Source organism: Puntigrus tetrazona, unplaced genomic scaffold (genome assembly GCF_018831695.1).
Source record: "Puntigrus tetrazona isolate hp1 unplaced genomic scaffold, ASM1883169v1 S000000373, whole genome shotgun sequence".
In the NCBI taxonomy this organism is placed as follows: Eukaryota; Metazoa; Chordata; class Actinopteri; order Cypriniformes; family Cyprinidae; genus Puntigrus; species Puntigrus tetrazona.
Genome location: NW_025048028.1, coordinates 175,145 through 202,909, shown reverse-complemented (window position 1 = coordinate 202,909; position 27,765 = coordinate 175,145). Strand labels below are relative to the sequence as shown.

The 27,765-nt window shown below is 35.4% G+C and overlaps 2 protein-coding genes across 2 annotated transcripts in view; one reads left to right on the top strand and one right to left on the bottom strand.

The window, feature by feature from the left end:
* The window catches only part of xrcc4 (X-ray repair complementing defective repair in Chinese hamster cells 4), a 30,666-nt gene extending 9,695 nt beyond the window's left edge, over positions 1–20,971 (bottom strand). Inside the window, exons 1-6 of the mRNA XM_043231535.1 lie at positions 20,855–20,971; positions 16,449–16,591; positions 16,169–16,362; positions 6,094–6,260; positions 3,859–4,008; positions 2,646–2,788 (exon numbers count right to left, since the gene is read on the bottom strand). Of these exons, the coding sequence (XP_043087470.1) occupies positions 2,646–2,788; positions 3,859–4,008; positions 6,094–6,260; positions 16,169–16,362; positions 16,449–16,591; positions 20,855–20,859 (802 nt within the window). The 5' untranslated portion in view covers positions 20,860–20,971. The remainder of the gene's footprint in view (positions 1–2,645; positions 2,789–3,858; positions 4,009–6,093; positions 6,261–16,168; positions 16,363–16,448; positions 16,592–20,854) is intronic.
* On the top strand, positions 20,902–26,073 carry tmem167a (transmembrane protein 167A; the record flags this gene model as incomplete). The annotated part of the gene is made up of 4 exons (XM_043231417.1): positions 20,902–21,039; positions 22,295–22,404; positions 25,431–25,465; positions 25,559–26,073. Coding segments are annotated over 4 exons (354 nt in total), but the record flags the coding sequence as incomplete, so codon positions are not given.
* Positions 26,074–27,765: the final 1,692 nt, after the last annotated feature.

The window sequence follows — 27,765 nt, the reverse complement described above, 5'->3', positions numbered from 1 at the left end:
AATTTAAATATATAAACAATATTTTAACATGATAAGGCACAATACCTTGAAAATTTTTTTGGGGGGGGGCAAAAGATTAAACAATATATTTACAATTATATTATTTATATATTCATATAAATATAATATAAAATGTATAAACATATGAATATATTTAATGATTTATTAATTTACATTTATTTATTTGATTTATTAATAGTATTATTTTATTTCACACACATATTTTAATAAGAGCTTATTACTTATTACTAGACTTCTATTCTCTATGTTAGTACATTGTTACTATCTTAATAATAATAAATTATTTAGCCAATAATTTAGATGAGATTAAGCAGAACCTGGTCATTTATACAAATGTACATAGCTACATAGCTATCTGTTGCTAATTTAATGATTTTTGTCAAGATGAGTTATTATGTGTGAATGTTATTATTTGTGATTGTTTGCATATATAATGGCTCTGAACAGGATTAATGGAGGTTCTCACAGCCAGCGTTCAGGCAGCCAGCGAAGATGCGAGTCGGCTAACAATCAACATCACAAATGCATTAAAAGCATGTTGAGCGTCAACATTAAACGATGTACATGCAGAGGGACTGCAATAAAACCCAGCAGGAGCACATCTGTCTCATGTTGAAGAGCGCAAAGAATCTATTAGCACTTTAAAGAATAAGTACTATTGCATTTCCAGACACGTTTCCACAATTGTTTCTGGCAGTGTTTATAGTTTAATTTTCACGGGACAGATATAGCTATGAAACGGGGTGGGTTTGACTCACGTTAGTTGATGCAACAAACATCCCAACCGCATCAAAGACTCTTTCAATTATGTACTGCACCCTTATTGTCAACTTTATAGCTAAAAAGACTAAAGCTACATTTTAAATACAAAAACATAACCATGAGCACACTCTGAATCACGCTTTAAAGAAAGAGGGAACAATAATTGAAGCCCTGAAGAAGTACGCCAAGATGACACACACCTAGCAACCATACATTGCGATTCATACTGTTTACAGGGTCACATGACCATGGAAGGGGCTTTCTAGTTATGGTGCTTTTCGCTTTTACTCCACAGGGTTTACACAAGGGGAAAAACAGAGAAATTGAGCAACCCGCAGACTAAATCACGTATGACTCCACCTCATTTCCCTTTCTGTGCCTCAAAACTCTGACTCAACAGCCTGACGGAGGCCCCAAATACAGCCTTCGAGTAGCCCGATGTCGAAATCCACCGAAAGCAGACGGTGTTGCCAAGGAACAACTCGGCTAGAAGATGACGTCATTAATGATGGACGACGCAGGGAAAATCTGAGGGAACGAACTACCTGTAGGCCGTCTCAGATCTGGCTCAAAGGTTTAATGTGCAGCGGTTCTCAGCAGGGGAAAAGACATTAGCGTGGTCATGCTTTGGACAAGAGAGCAAATACCTACAGTGATGTCAGCGCTCTCATTGACGCAATGCAAACGCAAAGTCTTCGCTGTTCTGTGCAGTTTATTTGTGATCTAATAGTAGAACTACTACAATATAAGTATTGTTATGTAATGCAGCATAGCTATTTTTAATAAAAACTGTTAATTAACCATGGAGTAATGTCTATTATGGAAAAATATGAATGCAAAGGGGATTTGGGGCAAAAGTGCATCTCAAAGTTAAGATAAAGGGTCAAAAAATGCTCCTTCACAATTAAACAACACTAAATAGATCTGCTTAAATTTAAGTATCTGACATGAAAGAAAACAGAGATATTAAATCATTAAGAAACTGCCCTTATAAAACAAAAAAATGCTTCTTGAAATCAGTTCTGGGAGAAGATATTGCCTCTTAATTGAAAATGTAATTCCTGATGCGGACATTTAGGAAAACCGATAACAGCTGCATTACATTGCATAACACAAGATAAACACTAAAGACTTTCAATATTATACTAACAACATCACAAAAGCCAATATACAAATCGTTAATGTTTGATACAACTCTAAAAGTTGAATTTTTACAATGATACACCAATCAGAGATGTAGACCTACTAATTTATTCCATGTTTCTTTGTCGATTTTTAACATTGCATGGTGCATACTGTTATTCTGTCTGGTCCTACGTCAAGATCTTGAGCTTTCATGCACTTGCCAGAGTCGCTGTAGATCAAATCAGCATCGTGCTATCATTCATCAACCTGAATTTTTCTGGGACGAAATTCCACTAAATTTGCTGTTAAACTGTTTGATTTGAAGTTCTAGGCACAAATTCAGTTGTAGGCTCATCTAGTTCGACTTCAAACTTTGTTAACTTAGCAAATATGTAACCGTGTCCAATGAACACAACATTAAAGAGCCTTGAGAACAAATCAACTCAAAATGAGCTGAAAAAGGAGAATCTCCACAAACTAAATCACAGACTTTGTTAAAAGTAGGCTGAGAAAGTTTGAGCAGTAATTTGCATTTTGAAAAAAAAAAAATTGAGGTAATGCATCTGAAATTGTGGCTCTCTGGAAACATTAAAAGAGTAGGAGAAAAATGGCAACCTGAAAAACACAACCTTAACTACAATATGCGTTTTATTTATATATGATGCATTGGAGAAAAAACAGGTTTGGAACGACATGATGACAGAATTTTAATTTCTGGGTGAAGTCAGAAGAATAACCTTGTGTAAGAGGCTTCGGGTCAGGCCGTCTGGGTTCAGGCTCCTGTTCATCTTCTGTACTGCCTCCATAATCACTCTCTCCTCCAGGACTCTTATCTTCTGCAGTCTCCATTGCCTTTTGCTCTTCAATGTCTGCCTTTTTCCTTTCAAAAGAATCCATTAAGTACACGTTTAAAGAACAAGCCACTGTTTTTGAAAATAGACCAATTTTCCAACTCCCATAGAATTAAACAGTTGATTTTTACCATTTTTGAATCAATTCAGCCAATCTTGGGCTCTGGTGGAAGATCACTGAATCTGATTATACCAAAAATGATCAAAGAGTTTAGATATTTTTTCTATTTAGACTCCTCTGTAGTTACACTGTGTACTAAGGCCGACCGGAAATGAAAAGTTGTGACTTTCTAGGCAGATATGGCTAGGAACTATACTCTCATTCTGGCATAATAATCAAGTAGCTTTGCTGCCGTACCATAGGTGTAGCAGGCACAATGATATTACGTAGTTTTTCAGAGAAATATCGAAACACTTTGGTCATTTTTGAGCATGATGCCAACAGTCTAATCGCATTCCATGATCTACGCTAAGCTTCAGCTAAAAGTTCTCCTGCAAGACCCAGAGATCGGCTGAAAGAATTTAAAATCAGAAAAATCAACTGTTTGGGGAGTTGGAAAATGCAAAAATCATGTTTTTTTTCTTTAACAAGAGCCCAATTATCCTCAGCATTGCCAGTAACAAATGCTTCTTGATCAGCAAATCAGCACATTAGAGTGATTTCAGAAGGCTCGTGTGGTGCAATGACGCTGAAAACTCAGCTTTGTATCACAGGAATAAATTGCATTACATTAACACATGTTCAAAAAGAAAAGTTATTTTGAATAATACTAATAATATTTCACAAAATAAAAGTTATTACTGCATTTATCAAATAATGCTGCCTTGGTGAGCAAAAGAGACTTTAAAAATACATATATTTCTTTTTGTAACTTCTTCGGGTATCATAAGTGACTCCTTTAACGTTCCTTTTAAGTTTTGTTTTCTCACAAAAGAAGATATGCAGACAGGAAAATGTGCTAAACACAAAACTGGAAGTGATAATCGTGAGCGTTACGTCACCATGGGATTACCTAACAGGAGAAGGGAAATGTGGAATTGGAAAATGCTTACGATCATGTGAGGTTGTATCATAATCAAATGTCGCACACTTCTTTACCTCAATCGATCCTTTTCAGCAGATTCCTCCAGCTCTTTGACTTTTTTCTGCAGGGCTCTGAGTTTGACTTTCTTTTCGTTTAGGACCAGCACAAATCGGCTGTACAGGTCTCTCTCCAACGTCTCCTTCCCCTGGACGTACCTCTCCATCCTGCAGAGATGGTGAAGACCAATGAGACAAACCCAAACGCTCCCCAGACACACGATCGGGTTGACAAGACTGCAATTGTCTAGTTATGAGAGTGTTTGTATTACTTTTGTGGTTTTATAAGTGGATAAACACTCAATTGCTTAACATGGAAAACCTTAAGAGCGTATTGAACTGAACACCTGTGGTAGAAGTTTGCAAAATACACACACGCAAGCTAATAAAGAGCCGTCAGTGTTGAGTAGCGTTACAAATTCCCCATAATTCTGGTTTTTGGAAGATGTTAGCAAGTGCGGCGGCACAGTTTGGCCGATGATGTCACTGCTGCCGTTTCTCAGAGAGGAAAGACTGAAGCACATGAAATGAAAGTAGAGGAGCTTCTTTTCAAGCTGGCTGGGATTCACTTGTCATTCTCCTCCTGAACGCGTCATGTGCTCTAAATCAGCAATATACACAGCAAGAAATACCTACAGTTCCACATTGAGTATCACGGCAAACACAAACTGAAAACATCATGTGTATCTGGAGTTCCTTAGTAACCGTTTAAAAAACGCAGCCAAGATGCTCTTTCACTCTGAATCATGGGAGATGATGAGGAGGGGAGAGGGTAATCCAAGAGGAAGTTGTAATCATAAACAGGTGAAAGGCTTGCGTAATCACGCCGTTTTGTTTGAAATCAGTTTTGGCATTACACAAAAAAACCTTGTGCATGTTTCCAAGAACAAAGAAACAAATGAAAAGCATATCCCCCCACATTTGTAAACTCCTTTTTTTATGTTGTAGTTCACTTATAAGCATTTTCAAGCAACAAAATAGAATTTACTGAATATTTTTTATCTGTAATGGCCTATTTGGCCAATACAGATAAAAATGCAGAATAATAACAGTAATAATAATTCCAAACTTCAACAGAGAATAAGAATAAAAAGATACAATGAATGCTATTAAGGATTTTAACCCATTTAATCCCAGTTTTCTCTCAGACATGAAAATACCAAAATGATGTGTCATTAGTTACCAACTGAAATAAGCAATAACTTTTTGTTATGTTTTTTTGGGGGGTTATTGTGTAGACTTACATATAATGTGATCACTTACATATCTCAGCCTAGTTATTAACCTGTTTTATACCGTTTTTTGTCATACTATTATATAATTCTCTTATACAAAACTGAATATGGTTTGAAAAGATCTGCCACCCTTTTCTCTGTACGTCGATGGAAACTCTACAGATTAACTACAGATTTGTTAATGTAATGTCGCAATATGTTTTCAATATATGTCATGTTTTTTTTTTTTTTTTTACTCTCTCTATTCTAATTTTGGTTGTGTTTTTGTACATGTAATACAGACAAAATATGTAAAATTGCAAATACATCTTCAAAATCTCTATCTTTCAATTAAAGCTATTTGAATAATAAAAAAGTTATCCCACAGGTCATTATTGTTGCCATCAACATGTTTAATCATTCTACCGCCGCACTCAACAAAACAGAATAATCGTGAATATTAATACAAGACACTCTAAAGATAACGTGGCCCTAAAATCATATCTTCATATCTTTACGTTAACATGGTATGGAGCTTTGATGCAGGAAGTAAACTCTGAACATTTGTCAAATTTAAACATGTGAAACTGCAAATATTTAATTGAGACCTTATATACTTGCACTAAACGCCATTCAGTAAAATATTTAGAGCTTTATAAACGAATCCCTTCTTTACGGTCACTATTGTGACGAGTGGGATTAAATGGGTTAATTTTAAATTGAATTTTAAAGCACATGGCAGTTACAAAATTTATATTTGCGGAAAGACACTAAGTAATGCAATGTTTTTAGAACAACATGTCTCTGAGTAATGCTAACCACAAAGCTTAACTTGCTCATAAATCATAAACCGCTATTCTAAAAAAAAACCAAAACAAAACATTAGAGGTTCCTAAGGGGACCGGTGCTGAATTAGCCTTCCAGGTTAGCGTACAAATTGATGTCTTTAGTGAACATCTCTGTTCTGCAGATTGTTTTATTTATTCAAAACATCCGTTTCTACAGTTCCGTGTACAGTATTGATCTGGTGCGGACTTACTCTTTAGTGATGTGTTCCTGCTCTCTCCTCAGCTTCTGGTTCTCCTCGAGCAGGTGTTGGTTTTTGGCCTGTAGACGCGCACTCTGCTCCAGGCCATGACTAATGAGCTCCCTTATGACTTCAGTGGGCTCAAGCACCGCCTGCAGATCCACCACTCCGAGCCTGAACTGACAAATAAAAAGAGGACAAGATTAATAATAGAAGACCTCGTGCAACCTGACACCTGGAGGAGACACCTGCCCATCAGCTATTAGCATTAGCATCCTGGCTGGAGACACAAGGGAGATTGGCTAAGAATGAACTTCGCCCACGGATGTTGAGATTTATTTGTTGATTTCTGAGCTTGTGGTTGTGGAGCAGGGATGTGGTTTAATGTACTGGAGCTGTATCACATCACTCCACCACTGAGAGCCAGACATTCTCACTATTTTTGACTAAAGAATTTCCATTACTTTTTCATCAAAACACTTTGTCAATCTTTACTGAACCAAAATATTTAAAATTGTTTATATTATGTTTATATATGGAGGAATTTGGTAATGAATCATTCAGAACAATGCGTGGATTTCAGTGATTCATTGAAAATAACTCAATAGAACAAATTTAATCATACCTAATATATATATATATATATATATATATATATATATATATATATATATATATATATATATATATATATATATAATATACACATACATACACATTTTTTTTTTACTTTAAATAAATTATTATAATATAAATAAAAGCATATCTATATATAATTATAATATTATATAGAACTATATAGATATAATTATCAATATAAAATAGATTTTTACAATTTAAATAGAATTTATACAAAAATATAATTTTTTTATTAGTGTTAAAAAGTTGTTACTTAATATTGTCTTTTTCACTTAAAGCTGCATACAAACACACATAACTAAAATAATCAGACATAATTTATACAAATAATTTGGTTTAATATTATATATTAAATACAAACTAGTAATAAGTGAAAAAGTGGAAAGATAGAAAAGTAAAAATAAATAATACAAATACAATAATGAGATACTTCATGATTAAATTAAATGATATTTAATTGAAAAAAATATTATGTATATATTATGAAATATTATAAATGTAGACCTATAGTAGTCGTAATAAGCCTAATTTACATTGAATGGATACACTTTCGCAGCACAAAAAGACAACTGTTGAATTGAAAAGTGCTAACAAACCTGATTTAAGTAAAACAAGGGCAGCTCATGAATACAGTGCTTGTTTTATTTGCAAAAGAGTGGATTTACACTTCAGAGTTTCACTGCCCAGCTCTGTCTAGCACCTGGACAAACACACAAACATTTAGCCTGGACTCTTGTACTGATAAGACAAGCCAACCGCTGTGATGAGAGCCAACGGGCGACAGCGAGTCTCTGATCCTCAAATAGATGAACTCTGACAGGACACACAAGAGACGGACGTTCGGCCTGTAGAGTGTGCCAGTCTGTGAATGATAAGGACGGCTGCACTAAAGATAACAGACCTCACAGAGACCTGAGAATACAATCAAGTTCCTGCCGTCAATCAACCGAGACTGTCTGTTACTAAACACTTTTTTCCTGCAAACGATTCTTGACAGCTGTAAGCAACAGAGAGTGAGGGAGAAAATCAACCAAACGAATCCTTATTACCTTGTTGCGAACGACTCTGGTAATGTATGAAGTTATGTGGCACTAAAAGAGTTTAAAAGTCTAAAAGCAAGCTCTTTAGGGAATGGAGATGAAGCTGTCAAGCTACAAAAAGGGGGCTAAAAAAAAGAAGCACGAAAGTTTCTGTAAAGTAGTCCACCTGAAGTCTCCTGAGGTCAAACAAATGCTGTGTGAACAACACTACTATTGTTATTTTCTAACATCGCTAATGTTGAATCATCAACTCTTTTTTTAATATTTCGGTTTATTTTATACTTAAAGCTATCAATACTGCTTTACATTTTTTAGAATACAACATAGAAGTTGTTCAAGTGAATAGTTTGGTGTTTTGAATCACTGAATCACACAAATGAATCATTTGTGAAAAGATGAAAAGAACCAACTCGGCAAACAAACTCACTCAGAAATAATTTTGGAACAGATTTCGATCCCAAGAAGCATGTTTAGGACCAAATATATATATATATATATATATATATATATATATATATATATATATATATATATATATATATATATATATATATATATATATATATATATATATACACACGTGTGTGTGTGTGTGTGTGTGTGTGTGTGTGTGTGTGTGTGTGTGTAAAAAGATAATCACAAATCAAATAAAAGTATGATCCATTAATGACAGATTTTGATGGAATGAACATTACTAATATCGAATTGCTTCACACTACAGAAAATAAATAATCCAAAGTACTTTTTTAGAGCTTGCCAGCCACATCTTCTTTTTCTGTTCCACAGAGGAAAGTCAGACGGATTTGTAAAAGAGATCGAGATGACTTTTACAATTTGGCCCGCACCATCCATCTTCAGTTTTTCATTCCACACAGAACGAAGGAGCCAGCTCTGATGCAACTGTCACATTTACAAATCCTTAAAGCAGAGATTCAACATGGAACCTTTTCCAGCCAGAATGTGACGTACCATTGAGTCCTTTACATGATGAGCTCAGAACTTCCATGTCTCAGAGTGCTTATTTAGACAGGTCTGTGTACAGAACCTGGACACAGCCCGTTATCCCACAGTGGGAAGCCAAATTGTGGAGACAGAAACAGGTTAAATTGCTATTAAAACTCTTATGATGAAGACTAGTGGCTTTACGCTTAAAAAACAAACAGTTGTTCATGAGTCGAAATCATCATTTGAAATTGTTGAACTCAATAAGAAGGCAAGCCTACCATTAGTGCTGAAGTCAAGAAAGAGAGATACTATTCTAGTTAGATCAAAACATCACAATAATCCACCCCACTCCGGTCCAACATTCAATGTTTGTGCAGATGTCTCTCCTGATTCAGATAAGTCAATTATTCTCTAGGAAAAAGCAACAATAATGGAAAGAAGACTATGGTTTGATGTTAAATACATCCTAATGATGGATTTATTTCTCAGAAGATGCATCCTTTCACTTCACAAGATTAATTAATTTAATTAATTGATGGACTGTATTGGTGTGAATTACTTGGGATGCTTTTGTCAGCTGTTTGCCGTTCATTCTGGCAGCAACCGTTCACTATAGAGGAACCACTGGTAAGCAAGTGATTTAATGCTTAACTTATCCAAATCTGTCCTAATGAAGACCCAAATGCATCTACATTTTGGATGGCCTGAAGAGGAGTACAGCAAAAGTAAATAATGACCGCTTTGGAATAATTAACTATTGGACTTTGGGGGAAAAATGGCTGGAAAAAAAAAAAAAAAAAAAAGAACACAGCATCTTTAAATGAGGAATACTGACGGATTTGATGACGGATGTGAGGTGAACACACAACCGTATTCCAACGGAGTTAAGGAAACGAAACGTTCCCCCAAAAGAGTGACTAAGAGTGACCTCTCGACAGAGCCGGCATTGTTTCTGTACATGGCTGGCTGGTCTGGAAAGTATTAGACAGTTTCATCTCTGCAATCAGTCAAGTGGCCGGCAGAACCCAGAGCAGATGCCATCATATCCTCGCGAGGATGCTGGGAACCGATCTCCATTTGTCCCTTTGGGAACGGTCGTTTTCTAGGTGCCACAAATGCACTAAACCACACACAGAGCGCCGGACCTCCCAAAGTCTCCTAGGACTTCTCCAGTGTCTGACCACGTAAAAGTAACGTGACTATGAAAACATAAATCACAGCTAAACTACTATTATGAGCCAATACAGGCTTTTCTATCTTTCAAATTTTATATATATATATATATATATATATATATATATATATATATATATATATATATATATATATATATATATATATATATATATATATATAAATTCCATTTACAAAATATATATTCTATATAATATATGGAATTAAATTCTAAAAATATATTTTTTTTCTAAACAGGAAAATTGTTTTGATATACACGAGTATAATTTATTTCATATATATATATATATAATACATATATATAATACATATAATATATTACAAAATGTAAAGAATATATTTCATAAAAATATGGAATATATATATATATATATATATATATATATATATATAAATAAATAAATAAATATATATATAAACAAACACACATACAACATGTATTTTGAAAATATTATATATTTATAGAAGAGCCTAGGACACGCTGGAGGGACTATGTCTCTCGGCTGGCCTGGGAGCACCTCGGTGTTTCTTCGGAAGAGCTGGAGGAAGTGTCTGGGGAGAGGGAAGTCTGTGTGTCCCTACTTAGACTACTGCCTCTGCAACCCGGCCTGGATAAGCGGCCGGATGGATGGATATGAATTCATGTGTTTGTATTTATATACACACAAATATTTTGGATCCGATTAATCACTTGACAGCATATATATATATATATATATGTGTGTGTGTGTGTGTGTGTGTGTGTGTACACATATGCACTCACAACCACATAAAAAACTAAAAACATAAAAAAAACAATGTTTCTAGGTATCAGCAGCGTCACCCTGAAGAGAACGGTTTACTTGATGACGGCTCACTTTAAACACATCCACATGTGTTGGATAAGAGTTTATGTAGGCCCGCTCTTGGATGCAGAGCATCAGTGTCAAGCTAGTTTACAGCTGTGATCTTCCACGCGCTGCCAGGAACGCTTCCACATGTGCCACAAAAAGACTCACTTCAGCGCCAACACATGAGAAGCGCTAAATAATTAACAGCAAAAGGAACGATAGATCAAGATCCCCCCGAACGCGGTTCCTGATAGTAATTACAGCATTTACAAATACATGGGGGCATTGAGACCCAATCCATGGCAACGTTTTAAATCCCCCATGTTTGCTGTTTGTTTGTTGGATTATTTGAGTAAACCGGATCATATCATTTAGGATTTGGCAGATGCGTCTGCATGAGAAACCATGAGAAACTACGCAAATCAAATACTTGGAAGTACAGATGGTAAGCATTTAAGTGTGGACTGTTTAATTTAAACCGATCAAATCCTTATTTCCTCACCAACCTCCCCTCATGCCACCCCGGTGTGTGCCCTATCGCTGCACAACGTGAGCAAGGACGATGTGGTCCTGGCAGTGGGTATGGGAACTAATGTCCTTTCATCTAAGCATCTGAATCACTGCGCATCTGCTTTTCTTTTACCAAAAAAGGCAATAACTTTCTTCAACACTAATAAACAGAATATATTTATAAAAACCCACAAGCACACACAAACGCACATATATGTATAAATAAAATGTATATGTAAAATAAATTATATAGCTATAAATCAGGGGTGTCAATCTTAGTTCCTGGAAGATCGGAGCCATGTAGAGTTTTGTTCCAACCCTGCTCCAACACATATACCATAGTTTTTAAATAAGTCTAAATTACTTGATTAGCTGAATCATGTGTGAAAAATTAGTGTTGCATCTAAATTCTGCAGGGCCCCAGCTACTAATATTTCACATTAGTAATTATATCACTATAATATTAATTAATATTATTTAGTTTGCATTTTTTAAGTTTATTATATAGATAAGACTTAAATGTAGATTTTATAAAATTATATATAATATTAACAATAAATATAAAATTTCATTTTTGGGGGTTGGGATTTTATATACAGTTTTAGATATTTTATATAACATATACTCAACATTTATACACTTTTAATATTTTTTTAAATAATAAATATAAATGCGAGTGATCATTCAGTATGTTAATGAACTTATGATCGTGGCCACAACTAACAAAGACATTTTTTTAATTGTAGCTTTAAATTATGATCATTTAATTTAGTCCTACTACATTGTAAAAAAATGCAGTAATCCTACCTTGACCTTTTAATGAGTCAGTATTAACATTTACCATAGTGTTTCTCCAAAATGACTAATGAAATTTGCTTAACCTTTTGAGATTGCAGAAATACCACTATGTCATCACATGCAAACTCAGCTGTTCAAGAAAATGCACGTTTGTACTTTGACCAGTCCAGCTGTAAGTAGCATGAATGAGGAGTAATGCATGCTTTAGGAAACAGAAGTCAGGGTGTCTTTAAGTATTGAGAGGGATATTGTAATGAAAGTGCAGTCTTCAAACGCTTGTGCCAGAGCTGTCCTGGCAGGCCAAACACCTGCTTTTCTAAACCTCAACCTGACCATTTACACATGAGTTTTTTAAGGGTCTTCTGTCAGCTGTTGCACTGAAGAACGCTGCAGCTGTGTCTTACAAGCACCACTGGAAGCTTGAAGAAAACCACATACAAATAGCAATCTGTCATTACTTAGAAAGTAACTTCCCCTCAGGAGCTATAGCTTTTAAAAATGTAAAAAATATCCACAATCAAAAACCTCTCCTTAACTAGCTGCACAATTTGAGGACCGATTCATGTCTAAAGCACGTAATGAGGTTCAAATGAATAGTTCACCTGAAAGGTTCTCATCCTCAGGCAATCTAAGATGAGTTTGTTTTCACAGATTTGGAGAAATTTAGCATTACCGTAAATCACTTGCTCGCGAAAGGCCCCTCTGCAGTGAATGGGTGCCGTCAAAATGATAGTCCAAACAGCTGATAAAAACATCACAATAATCCACATGACTCTAGTCTATTAAGCACTTGTGAAGCAAAAAGCTGCGTGTTTGTAACAAACAACTCCATTAGCAATAGGGATGCATTGATCTGATACTCAGGACTGTATTGGGTCTGATACGGTCATTTTCTGCGGATCGGGTATTGGGCAGACGATGCCGATCCAAATCCGATCTTGCGTATAGTTTTTGTGCACTATATTTCAAGCGTTCTGAAGCTGTACGGGTGAATATTTAAGTCATTAAATTCAAGTTGAGGCTGTCTGTCATCCTCCATTCAATATTGAAACTGCGCGTTGTGTTCAGTTACTACAGTCGAAATGAAGAAACTTTCTTCAAGAGCGCACAGTAATGGAGGTTTAAAACTGTTAAACGAAAATCATCGCACAGATGATAAATAAATGTCTGATTTTACCAAATTTAGTCCTATACTTATTCACTTTTATTTGTAAATAAAAATGCTTCACTAGATTCTTTATTATTATTGTGCACCTGTGAATTTTTATAGAATATCCTTTGCTGCTGAATTAACCACTGAAGTGATGTGGATTACTTGTGGATTATTGTGGTGTTTTTATCAGCAGTTTGGACTCATTCTGACGGCACCCATTCACTGCAGAGGATCTCAAATTCAAATTCAAATTCAAATTTTATTTGTCACATGCACATACATACATGGTACGACATGCAGTGAAATGTTTTTTACAACCGTCCAGCGTCAGAATAGAAAACAAAATATATATCTATAGAACAAAATATATATCTATAGATCTATGGATCTAATGGTGAGCAAGTGATGTAACGCTAAATTTCTCCAAATCTGTTCTGATGAAGAAGAAGTCAAACTTCTACATCTTGGATGGCCTGAAAGTGAGTACATTTTTAGCCAATTTAAATATTTAGGTGAAATATTCCTATAAAACTTCACATAAGGGGCTTGTTCGGTTTAGAAAGTACTCTATGGCTAAAAATAAAATGTGGTTAATGACTTTTAAAAATGTCATTGTAGGTCCATTAATTACCTCATATATTCACTAAATCCAAGCACCGGCACAATAACTCTTACATAAGATTTTGAAGTACATACAGTAGGGGGCCAAGGAAGTAAGTGGAAAAACGTCAAATGTCCAAAACTGCTTTACACAAGAGCATAAATAGATAAACTACAGTGTGGGAGCTCAGATATGTCTGTGGGAAGCTACGGGAGCCCTAAACACAGTCAAGAAAGTCAAGAAAAGGACAATTGGAGTGCTGGGGGGAAAAAGCCTTCTGCAAGCCTAAAAGTAATAACGATAGTTCAATGCACCTAAAGCCACATTATAAACCATCTAAAAGTAATTAATAATTCTTAAATGTTTTTGAAAGAAGTCTCTTCCACTTACCAAAGCTCTCTGTGCTTAATCAAAAACACAACTGAAAATGTGTCAACTGTGAAATATCATTCAGATTTGTTTATTATTATTTGATTATTAACAGGCCCGTTAGCTTGAACCTGCTCAGGAGCAGGCTTATTTCACGTAAACAGGATTAGATCACATAATTTTAATCATGTTTAAATATTTATTCATGATAAAACAATTACTTTAAAACTGTATTGGAGTCTTACACACGTGCTATAATTAATCTGAGCTGTGCATTCATTTGAGTGGTGACAGATATTATGCTTTGATGGCGAACATGAGATGCATATAACGTAATGTTGACCCTTAATAAACTTTCATTTAAAGCATGTACAAATACTAGAAATTGAGAATATAAATAATTGGGAATCATGTAAAAAAAACATTTCAATGAACTAAAAACAGTGCACAGTTATACCATTTATGCACTTTTGTTTAGTTACAAAATTGTCTTGCCGGACTAAGGAACCTAATAAACATTATAAAAAGTCTTTTACGCAAGCTTACGCATTTGGATAAACTTTCTTCCGCTTACCAATTCCTAGTTTCCCTTTTTGCAAAACAGACCTTTGACATTTACATTTAGTCACATCTACTGCGGCGGCAAAAAAACCTGACCTGACTTTGACCATGATTGCATCTATTGAGTTGAGTAACAGGGCGTTTTGTAAGAAAATCACAGACAATTTATAACAATTTCACCAGAATCAAGCCTGCAAACAACTTAAATACTTTACATTATTTATATACATCATTGGTTCTTAGATGGAGGGTCACCTCACAAAAATGTGCCACAGTTGTAATAACATTTCATAAGTTTTTACCTTATTTTTATCAAATAAACGGAGCTGAGATCTGTGCATGTGAAAAAGGCGCTCAGGGGCCTATGTGGGGCAGGTTAAGTAATAGCACATCTCTACATCTCCGGCATTAGTTGAATGTCAAAAAAGGCCTCACTTAATCCCATAAAAACGAGCGTGCAAAATTGGCTTCAATTTAGGACGGGTCTGAAATGGAGATGAGATGTTCAGAGGGAAGGAATCCTCTCTTGAGACCCGTTTTAGGCAAAGCAAACCTTATGTCCGCTTCATCTTTCTCTAGGCTTCGGTAATTATGCCACACTATTCCATTTCTGCTACAATCACACTACTACAGATGGAAACGATGGATGAATTTAAAATCAACAAAAGCCGTACAGTAAGAAACGTACTACGTGATCCCGGCCTTGACGTTGGACTTCCCAGACAATGGAGTTCCTCGGCACCCTTGAGCCTGGCACGAGATCAAACGAGGGGAACCTCCTTTAAAGCTCGACATAAAGAGCGGTAGTTCTCTGGGAATGGTTAAGTGTTGAGAGCGATTTTGGCCAATCACGGGTTCAGTAGAGCCTCAAGCAGGCAGAGATCGCACACTCGTTCTCTCATCCATGAAACAGATGTGTTCTCATAGACTAGAGGAACCCGGTGCAGGAGAAGGACATGGGAATGAACGAGCAGACAGCAGGAACACAAAGAGTGAGCGGATGAAGGTTTGACGGACAGAATCATAACAGAAAGAATAAAGAGATGGAATGAAACCAATAATGGAGGGAAATGAGCGAATGATTAAATGAAAAAATGAATGAATGGCCAAACGAACAAGAAAACGAGTTAATGAACTGTATAGACGATGCATTTCAACAATATAGACAAAAACAGTCAATCTTTGATATCATAGAAAAAGAATCCAGGATGCATTTTTAACGTTAACTTTCAACGTAAAACAAATTTCAAGTCACTTACATCATCACGGTCAGATTTGACTAAAACTACTTAACTTTGCAGTTTCTCTGAACGCCAGCCAACTTTAGCATCTGGCAGCTGGTGAGTGTTAATTCTTTACCCCGACTGCATACTACGTGAGCGTGTGTCAGTCAGCGAGAGTATTACATCACGCCCGGCTGTGTAGCGGTCTCAGGCGTGCCACTCACCGAGATGTCGTTCTGCACCTTCTCATAAGACAGCTGCAGCACGGGGCGGCCGGGTCTCTCAGGTGTCAGGTGGAAGCTGTATTCCCCCTCCGCTGACGGTCCCTCTCCGGTCAGAGCCAGGTGCAGGTCACCAACGTACCTCTCCAGCTCCATCTCGATCTCCTGGGCTTCACGGGAAACATCCTCCTCTGAAACTAACAAAAGGACACTCCGGTTTGACACGTGGCATTTCTGAAGGCTATTCATGTGATTTAAATAGAAGCATTTGACGTCTCGGTACCTTCACCACTCCACGCGGAGATGCCATCGGACAGGAGTATAACAAAGCCAGATCCAAGGTCCTCAGCCCACTCTAGCTTAAGAAAAAAAGTGCGATGAGGCTCAGAGGCAATGGAGATCTGACGTACGCTAGTGCTGTGACACCTGCAGAAAAAACATTCATAAAATCACACACAGCTTACAAAGAAATTGACTACACAATGTGCTGCATTTTATTAAATCTGTAAGAATAAACAAACATTATTCAAAAGTACTGTACTAATAATTCTAACTAATATTGTCAAAATATGCTGCATAATATATATATATATATATATATATATATATATATATATATATATATATATATATATATATATATATAAAAAATATAAATACATGCTTGTTAAAATACAAAAAAGCAGAATGAAAACACAGAAAATGCACTACTATAATATCTATCGATCTATATCTAATATATAACATATATATATATATATATATATATATATATATATATATATATATATATATATATATATATACACATATATACATATATTATATATATATATATATATAAATATATATATATATTATATATAATATATATATATACATTCTAATATATATATATATATAATATATATATATATATAAAATTATGTATCCAAAAAACTATATAATATGTATATTATTATTTATAACCAATTAAATATTTTGAGTTAAATTATATTGTATTTATATAATCATTTCATTAAAGATTAACTAAAACACCAACAAACTAATACACAAACTAAAATAATTGTGCATGCAGTTTTTAATATTACTAATTACATATTTAATTTAAATAGCATTTTGTATGCGTGTTTTAAATCCATGAACATACCGTTTAACATTAACGGTAAAAACTCATGAAAAAATGATCAAGCAAAGGTCAGGGATCACATAGGAGCTTCTACAGTCTCCACAGCAGGCTACTAAAGGATGGGACCTCACAGGAGAATCCAGTGAGTGATGTGCAAGAAACGGCCGACCTCTCGGGTCAGAGATGACGAGGGAAAAGGTGAAGGACAACACGCGCCGACCGACTTTAACCCGCTTGTCAACCCATAATCAACGTGTCTCAGCGCACGGTTCACATCTGTTTCCCTCCCGTCGTGCATCACAACCAATTGTTGCTATTCTTGACGTGACTTTTTTGCAAACCGTGGCACAAACATACAGCGAGGTCGTGGTATCCAAAGGCTGACACGGTACGAGCTCTGAGGGAACAGGACGGCCATTCATTAGCTACAGTAACATCTGCACAGAGGTGATTCTTCGCCCTCGGTAATGACAGATGCCGCAAAGCCTATAGGAATATGAGAAGGCGGCTTTGACAAATAATACAAAGAATTCTCTTAAGATGTGACTGAGAAGCCAAGAAGGGGTCAGGGTGGAAAGTTTCTCCTCGCTCCTCAAGATCCCGGAGCATTCATCCACAGCCTGTTTTGTTAAAACTAAACAAGATTTGAGTGCCGTTCAGAAAGTGGCAGCGTGACACGGCTGCTATCTTTCCAGCAGTATCTGGCTGGCTTGGGTAACAGCGGATGAGAGAAAGCCGTTCTGCTAAAAAGGAGGTGAAGTATGGGCGTTTTCCATAAATGGGATTCGGGAATGAGAGGAGATAAGGAATTCGGAATGGGGCAAAAGTGATAACATGAGAAGAAAACAGAACACAAAACAAATCCACTCGGGCTGCTGAATGATGAGTTGTGTTTTAATTGTTATTTCTGTTCCTCTTTTGATTTTATAGTGTAATCGTATGCGTTATTTGCCTTCTGGTAAAAATATTGAATATTATATTTAATATTTAGAATTACTGAATATTTAAATATATTAAAATGTAATTTATTCCTTTAATGCGAAGCTGAAAATTTCTTATCAATGCTGAAAATTGTTTATTATTTTTTGGAATAGTACTAAAAGAACAAGATCGGTTTAAAGCCTGTAGGCCTGCTCTATTTTTAATTGTACAGAACTTGACAGCAGGGATTTATAATCATGAAGGATCGTACTAACACTACCGGTCATTAAAGATTATTGGTTTCTTAATAATATATGTGAGAGCTTCTGAATGACACTGACTGAGGTGTAATTAAGACACATTCCACTCTAAAGCACTCCATCGATGGTCCACAGATGGTCGACCATCTCAACAAAACCCTCTTGTCTGAACAAGACCAACATTCTACATAACTTACAATCTCATTCAGGAAAGTTATGAAGTACGCACAAGTAACCCTAAAAAAGATTTGAATCCCTTTATGTTTTGCAAATACAATTTAGTGATTAAAATCACAAAGAAAATGTGTGGGTTATTTTTTTAAATATATTTGGACAATTTATTAGTTTTTTAAATTTTGAATAATTTTATTTGTAACATATATTTTATATAATATAATATAATATAATAAAACCATTTCCTAATATAAAAAGAAAAACTAATTATCACTATATAATTTTTTTTTTCAAATCAGTATAAATTAAATTCAGCAAATACTCTAATGACAAATGTTTTACAGTTAAATAAAATATATTTGTTTGCATTACAGTTTTTCCAAATGACAGTACTTGGATTTTTATGAAAATATTGTCAAAATGCAAAACATAATTTCTTACATTTCTTTTGAATTTAAGGACCAACCTTTTTCATTAAAACCAAAATACAACTTTTTCCTGCATTCACTATTTTGCATATATGTATTTTCTTCCATCTTGTTTGCATCCTAGAAACGTTCCCAGCATGAATAGAGATATTATATATTATTATTATTATGATCTGTGGCTTGCTGATTTGAGCACCATCTCCTTTTCCCCAAAGTCATCAGAATTTGGAAGCAAAACACAATGAATTCATTCTCCAAGTCTATTTTTAAAGAGAAGTGCTGTAATTTATAGTTTTTAGAGGGAAAAAATGCTAATCCTCAATGAAAAAGAGATTGCTGAAACAAACGGCTTCTGTTTTGCACATTCATACACACAATTTGAGAGCGACAGAAATATTAAAGAGCATCACTGGCTAGGAAGTAGACGTTTCTGCAACAAAAGCCTCAGTGTGATCAGGAAAATGGCATCATATTTGGCGGTCCTGCTCTATGACTGAGCAATAGTATGTTTTGTGTATCTATATCTATATATCTCTATATCTCTCTCTCTATATATATATATATATATATATATATATATATATATATATATATATATATATATATATATATATATATATATATATATATATATATATATATATATATATATATATATATATATATATATATATATATATATATATATATATATATACACATATATACACACACACACATATATATATATAAATACATATATACACATACATATATACACATACATATATACATATACATACATATATACATATATACATACATACATATACATACATATATACATATACATACATACATATATATATATAAATAATTATTGTATTATATTATATTATTGTTTTCTTTTTTGAGCAAACAATAATGACTATCATTTTTACCATGATTTGGAGAAAAACAATTAATGTAGGTTAACAATACAACAAAAATTTCTACATTATAAAATCTTGCCTGGCATATATACAACAAGAAGCATCAGATGACATTATAAGGCTCTAATTGAATCATATATTAATTAATTGTATTTGTAATTACTATTACCAATTAATTCCAATCTTTGCTGCTAACAGCTAAGTTTTAGCCATTTGTTAGTGAGAAATGTAAAATACAAAAAAAAAAAAAAAAAAAATGTGTGTGATCTCACACACACACACACACACACACACACACACACACACACACATACATACATATACATATATACAGCAAAAAATACAGACCAGATAATAATGTAGTTTCATTTTTAATTAAATTTATCCGTTACATTGAAGTTTGAACACTATCACTTCACCTGCTGTGCAGATAAAATCACTTTAGTAATTTTTATTTGATGTGCTCACTTTTCTTATATTTTGCACTGAAAATAATTATTTTAGCAATACATTGAAAGATAAATATACATCTAACTGTTACATTTATTTAATTATATATTATTCATATTATATTTTCATAACAATAACACTATGGTAACCTTGATGCTTTTTTGTATAAAATATAAACAAACACAAAATGTCCTACATTCCTGCTGAATATGATAAAAAGGATTATTAACTCTCCTGTTAGCTTATTTCTTCATTGTTTATATCTTTGAAGTGCGCGCTTTTATAAATAACGTAGAATATTAGTTTGTGTTTTGTTTATGACAGGAAACCAGGAAACCAACCAACATTTTTATCCCAAACAAGTGCGTTTCCACCATTTAATAAACACAGTGCGCTATACACATGCATACTCTCACCTCATTCCGAAAGGAAACTGTTGTTGTATATAAAATAAATTCTAATTCAAACTAACACACTGAAGAACTCATTTCCGTCTCTCATCCGGCTTTTCGACGCTTCGCGCTTCCAGGCTGCCGTAGCGGTGACGTCATTTCCATCCTACACCGGAAGTGTGAGTTGGCTGGCCGGGGATCTCAAGATGGTGAGTATAAAACTGTTATTTTGGGAAAGCTTATAGAAGTGAAGTAGAAGCGATTAGTCAGATTGATTGAATTCACCTGAACGTCGTCCGGTCCTGTCAGATAGGGCGACTTTTACGTACGCTGTGCAGTGAAAATGAAAGCGACGTCAGGAGAAGTTTATAGCGTGCTGTCTGCCGCTGAAATGATGCAGAATATAAACAACATACAGCAGCTGATCGATGCAGCGCATCTGTGATCATGTGTGTCAACATCAGTCTGTTCAGCACAATTCTGAGCTGCCATTCATGACCGTTCAATGCAATATCTGACAGTATTCAGTAACGTTACTGCTACTAGTGTGATGTGGCAGACAGAACAGGGCCTTAAACTCACCAAACTGGACCATAATATTTATTTTATGGCGAATAGATGTTAGTTAAGCAATCACGAGATTAAATTCCGAAAGTTATTGTGAAAAAGCTAAAACTGGATTAATGGTTGCTGACAATTCCGATTTATCATCACTGGAATAAATGATATCTTAAAATACATTTTTGTAGTATTTTCGGATCAAAGAGCTAATAAATTCTTTCCAGGGAGGCATTGAACTTTGTATCAAATGCACAGAAAAAGAGTCATTTCTGGCAATGAAATATTATTAACTGACGGTTAAGATAAAACATGTTTTGCCTTCACGGGAGTAAATGATGTTTTAAAATGCATCAAAGGAAAAAAAGAACTTATTTTAAATTGTGCTAATATGTGTGTTTGCAATCAAATAAGTGCTGCTCTGAAGAGTATTTAACTTATTTCATAAATTGCAGCAATATAAGTTATATTTTAATGCAATCCCCACAAATAAATAGTAAATTTAAAATGCAGTGATAAAATCGAAATAAAAAAAGAAAAGCATGTCCATTAAATTGACATATTTTATTACATTTTTTAAAAATCATTTTTAAAGCTTTGTGGATTCTAATGAAATAATTTATCAGTTTGGACAGATACGGTTGTTACCTATGAAATCAAAGCAAATTTACAAAAAAAAGTTGTAAATTATGCACAAGATGTCATAGCGTAGACATAGAAAACATGTAGAATATGTATATTAAAAAATAATAATAATTCTGTGTACAAATCTAGACTAAACCAAGCTAACCAAGTAATTTTGCATTTAATGTGCATTAATTATTCCACTTTTTTTCATATGAATTATTTTATTTTAGTTTTTTATTACTGAGTGATTTAATTATTCATTTCTCCTGTCTTTTGCAGTCTGCCATATTTAATTTCCAGAGTCTGTTGACGGTTATTTTACTTCTCATCTGCACCTGTGCGTATATACGAGCCCTTGCTCCCAGCCTGCTGGATAAAAACAAAACAGGGTATGTTTACTGCCATCCACGTATTTATATAGTAAACATTCTGATCATTCAAAAACGAAAATTTGAAAGACAAGAGACGAGTTTGTTTCCTTTTTAGAGAGGATTTTGAAAAATTCATCACTACTACATCAGTGGATCCTCCGAAGTGAATGGGTGCCGTCAGCTGATTAAAAACAATCACAATAATCCACACCACTCCAGTTTATCAATTAATGTCTTGTGAAGAAGAAGCTGCATGTTTATGAAAACAAATCCATCACTAAGATGATGAACTTTAGACTGTCCAGTCGCCGGTAGTATTGTTTTTTTGTTTTTTTTTCAGTGTCTGAATTAGGAGTGAAATATTCACAAACCAAGCACTGCTTAAAAGCAAAAACAGTTGTAAACAAATATGTTGGTGAATTTTTATATGAGAGGTCAACGGAGAGTGGGCTTTTTCCACTGGATTACTTGTGGATTACTGTGATATTTGTATTAGCTCTTTGGACTTTTATTCTGACGGCACCCATTCACTGCAAGTGATCCATAGGTGAGCAAGTGGTTTAATTCAAAATCTGCGTGTTGGAGTACATTTTCGGCAAATTAAAATTTCTGGCTGAACTATTCCTAGAAAGACTGTGGTGATTTAAAGGCTAAAGATGTTGTCCAAACAAGCCTAGCTTTGTTTTATGGTTTTATACAAACACTACAATAGGAAAATCTTTTGTTAATTCCCAGAAACGATCAGTAATATCTTGCCAAGATGTTTTTTCTCATGGCCAAAGAGTTATCAAAAAACAAACCTATTTTCTGTTAATGATACAACATTTGTATTTACATTCTTAATCGATTCGCTCGAAGTTGAGTGTGACTGGTCAGTGTTTGTTTTGGGGATGCTTCTGTGAAACAAAGAAACCCGAGCAACAAGATGTTCGCCACATGTTTGGACTCCACATGACAGGGGCAGGAAATGAAGGAGATAATTCACATCCAGCGATCTAAACTCAACAAACGCATAAATTAAGCCAAGACAAATTAGCCGAAGTTGCTACATACCGGTTCCCGCACCCCCCCAGACGGCGTACAACCGTGCCTTGTTCGCTACCAGAAGCTGTGATGTACTTCCTACATGTCAATTTTGGTGGTTATGTGAATCACTTGAACATACTCTAACTTCACCGCCTGGAAGGAAGTCAAATATTGAGTTATGGATTGTCGCAAATGCCAAGGTTGGGAAACCTAAAGAGCATTTACCGGGGGAAATGTGTTAAAGCTTTGTTCGAGGTGGGGCTGGTTCTTGTTCCCGGGGGTCTGCGCAGGCTGTTGACAGTGCGTGTTCTCGCTGACCTGTTTGTTGTTTTTGTTCAGGCCAGATGCCCGTCTGCTCATAGATCTCCGCTCTGTCAGGCGTCTGTTGTGACATTTAAGGCCCCGCGAAGCTCGTCAGTCATCTGTAGTTCTCCCTCTGTAATCTTCTGCTTCACGCTTCCTAGACGAGCACGAGACTGCAGCCCGCCGCTTTGCTTTTTTTACTCGTGCAGTCTTATTTTAAGCCTCGACATCAAAGCCCGGTTCTTGTACCGCTAAATCAGCATTTAAAAGATATGCACCATTACCGCCTTTCTCTTCCAGGAAAACAAATATATGTAAACTACCGTTAAAAAGTAAAGAAGCGAATGCTTTTATTCAGCAAGGACTCATTAAATTGGTCAAATGTGCAAGACTTTAAATTACTGGTGGTTTTCCAAAATGGCTAGCCACTCAACATTTTCAACTGGCCTTAATTTTGTTGTTGGGGAAATTGGGTTTTAAAGTTACAGCATACTAAAATGTATTTCCAGGTCCTTTTTTTATTATTTAAAGGGCAGTCTTCTCTAACCGTATTAAATGCATGCATCATCTTTCATATACAATTCTTACATTTTATTAATAATTTCACTCAATGTAAGACAACACTATAGGGTTGTTACCAATTCAAAGAAATGAGTATTAACAAAAAACGCAGAAGAAACAGAAGTAGTGCTGACATCTGAAATCCATGGTAGCATTCATTGGCAAAGGCCCGCATGAGGCCGTTTGACCGACACGTTAAACAACCAATCACAGTTTAAATATCTCGCATATGTTTGAAAATCCAGCATTGAAGTTAATCCTGATAAGCGACACTACTGCTTTCTTCCTTCGTGAGGGAGGTTTTGCCATCCAGGCAGAACGAACGCGACACACACGTCTTTGTAATTTAACTAATCCGATGGCGACTTTAAAACTACCCTGTGCCATATGCATCAGACGTTTAGCCAATGTTCCACGGCAGTGACGTCTGAGGCTGAGACTACAGCTGAAGTGCCATTTAAATAAAGTTACACAGACGGGAGGCTGAAGTGTAGCACGAATGCAAAATTATGAAAGCATAAATAAAGTTATGAGGTTGTAGATGTACACAAAGTAGATGTAAAAGTAAACCACAAGATGGCAGCTAGTCTTGATGAGGCAAATGATTCGTTCAGACGGCTGATTCATTCAAGAATAACACAAGTGCCTCTCTGCGTCCCAAGGTGCATACTATCTACCCTAAATAGGCTGATACGACTGATATCACATAGAGTTTAGGATGGATAGTATGCACATTGGCCCTGTCTTTGGAAATGGACGACGGAATCATTGACTCGAGCGAGTCACTGTGTTGTTCAGAGATGCGTCAATCTTTTTCCATAAACCAAATCAAGCGAAAACAGTCAACAATGACCGTGTAGTATAGTAACTACTTGCTCGAATTCTTGTGTAAAATCAGTGTCAAATTTGCAATCATGGGTTTCAGTGAAAACGGCGCTCTCTTGGTCCTGACACTTTCTAAATATACAAACAACCTTTTTTTAAGTCAAGAAGTTTTAGTAAAAGTTTTAGTAAAATCAATATTTTTCATGATAATAAGCTAAACCTGAAACAAGTTCGCAGAGCTGCTTCCTTGATGATTTCAGTCATTTTTAAGAGTTTTACATTTATATCTGCTCAACCATTGGCTTTAATCCCTTTCCTTTCGCCCTCAGATTCCTTGGAATATTCTGGAAATGTGCAAGAATAGGTGAGCAATGCCATAAAAGCTTTTTTTTTCCCCTATATAATTTACTCTATTGCTATTTTTCTGTTGTTAACGATGCTTCGCGTTACCTTTTAGGTGAGCGCAAAAGCCCTTACGTGGCGTGTTGCTGTATCATCATGGCCTTCACCATTTTATTTTCGGAGTAGCGTCGGAAGCGTGTCAAGATTTGGAGCAGGCAGAGAGGATTTCCAAGAACAGCTACAAGATTTTACAGCAGGGAACAAGATGTGTAATTGGGCGACATTCAGAGTCTCTCGGGCAGAACTGGCTCCTGGTAATGCATGTGGAGTGCTCTCCAAATACAGCTTGAGCGTGTCTCTCAGCCTCCCGGACCTATTTTTGTAAATACAAATAATTGTTGGTATCCTTGGTAATGCTCCGGTTGTCACCGACTCGTGCGCTCAAAGCTGATCAGATGTTACGTGTTTGTTGTCGGAGCCAAAATGCTTGTCAATGACAGTTATTTTAATATGGGACATTGAGGATAAATTTGACGCACGCGGATGTGCTTGATATCATGCTTGTTAAATTCTTTGAATCTGTTGACTTTACATGGACAAGTTTGCATTAAAAGATGAATTTATTACGGATATCTTCATTTATAAGTTTATTTTTGTGTCTGTAAAGCAGAAAAACATTAGCTATTCACAATACAGAAATTTTGTACATTGTTGATGGCTGATATGATGATGGATATTATAATTTATTACAGTAGAACTGTTATATTTTAAGCAAAATCAGGCATTAAAATGAATAATTGTGCAGAAAATATTTTCATAACTTGTTTAAAATGAAAAACCTTGGAAGTTTTTTTTTTTATACATTTTAAATGATATCAATTCTGTTTTTCAAATCTATCTATCCATCTATCTATCTGTAATCCAACTGAAACTCACAAAAAGAGAACAAATCCAAAAAAATAATCCATTTTGCTAAATGCCAAAATCATATCCCAAAAATGATCCCTCCAGGCTCCAGTATATAAACTGGCGGGTTTAGTTTTATCCCAGCCAGCAAATGGTGCATTTGCTCATAAAACTCTGAAATTACAATGTCAAGTCATTCAAAAAGTGAGCGGATATCAACGCGGTATGACTTTTTAGTGGGTCATTTGCACGTTCACAAATCTGTCGGTTCACACAGGAGGTACTGAAGATGTTATTGGGATCATTGTTTTCTCTGGAAGCATTCGAGATCATGAATCTGTAAAACCTCAATCATGCATGACAGCAAAAAGAGCTATGAATGTGAGCAAAAGAAGTAAATCACTCATCAAAGCGTGCATTTTTTTGTCTATTAGCCATTGTAAAGACTTTTATTTCAAGACAGACCGCATTTCTTTTTTTTTTCGTTTTGTGATGTGAAGTTCTCCCACACCCTCGAGATCTTTGTAACCCCTCTGATGTCTTTGGATCTTAGCATGGGGAAAATTTAGCAATTTTGTAATACTGGATAAGTGATATTTTGATTGTTAAAACTGGTGAAACTCTCATCCTTGACAAAAGAAAAAAAACTTTGATATAGGGGAGAGAGGCAGTGCCATATTGAAGAACTTACTGAAGATTCTTGGTTCCTCAAAGAAGCTTTCAATGAACAGTTTTTAAAAGAACTAATATTTATTTACTATGAAGAAACTTGAAAAAAACCTTTTGTGTTTCCATGGATGCTAAAGTTTTTTAATGGAACCATCAGTGCCAATAAATTACCTTTATTTTTAAGAGTTTGGAAAGTTTCCATGGATGTTAAAGTTTCCTTATGGAACCATCAGTGCCAATAAAGTACCTTTTTATTTTTAAAAGTGAAGGATTCCCATACAACACCGTGTCTACACTATCAGCTCCATCTGACTCATATCTTGGAACTCCGACGTTTGGTATCCTCCTCACACCGAGCAGGAAAGACTTTTATCTGCTCTTAACAAGCACTAAACATTTATGTATCCAGTCAAATGACTTCAAGGGCCTGCCCCGAGGAGCTCAAGCCGTATTTCTGCAGCATGCGTCAGTGCAGAAGCCCCTCTCGATGGGGTTCAGAGGCAGCACGCACCAGCGGGGAAGAGACTTTAGCTCTGCGCTCCTGTTTAAAAGCAGACTTCAGAGCTACAGGTGGCTTTCTTCTAAGGCCACTCATATGTACAATAGACGTCAGTTGATGTTAAAAGCGAATGCTGGAGGTTGTTAAAGCAGCGGGGAAGTGTTTCAGATCTTTAACAGTAGCAGCTACTCGTCAGAGGCTTGATACAAGAAAATCCTAGAAACTAATAGAGACTGATTCACTGTTTC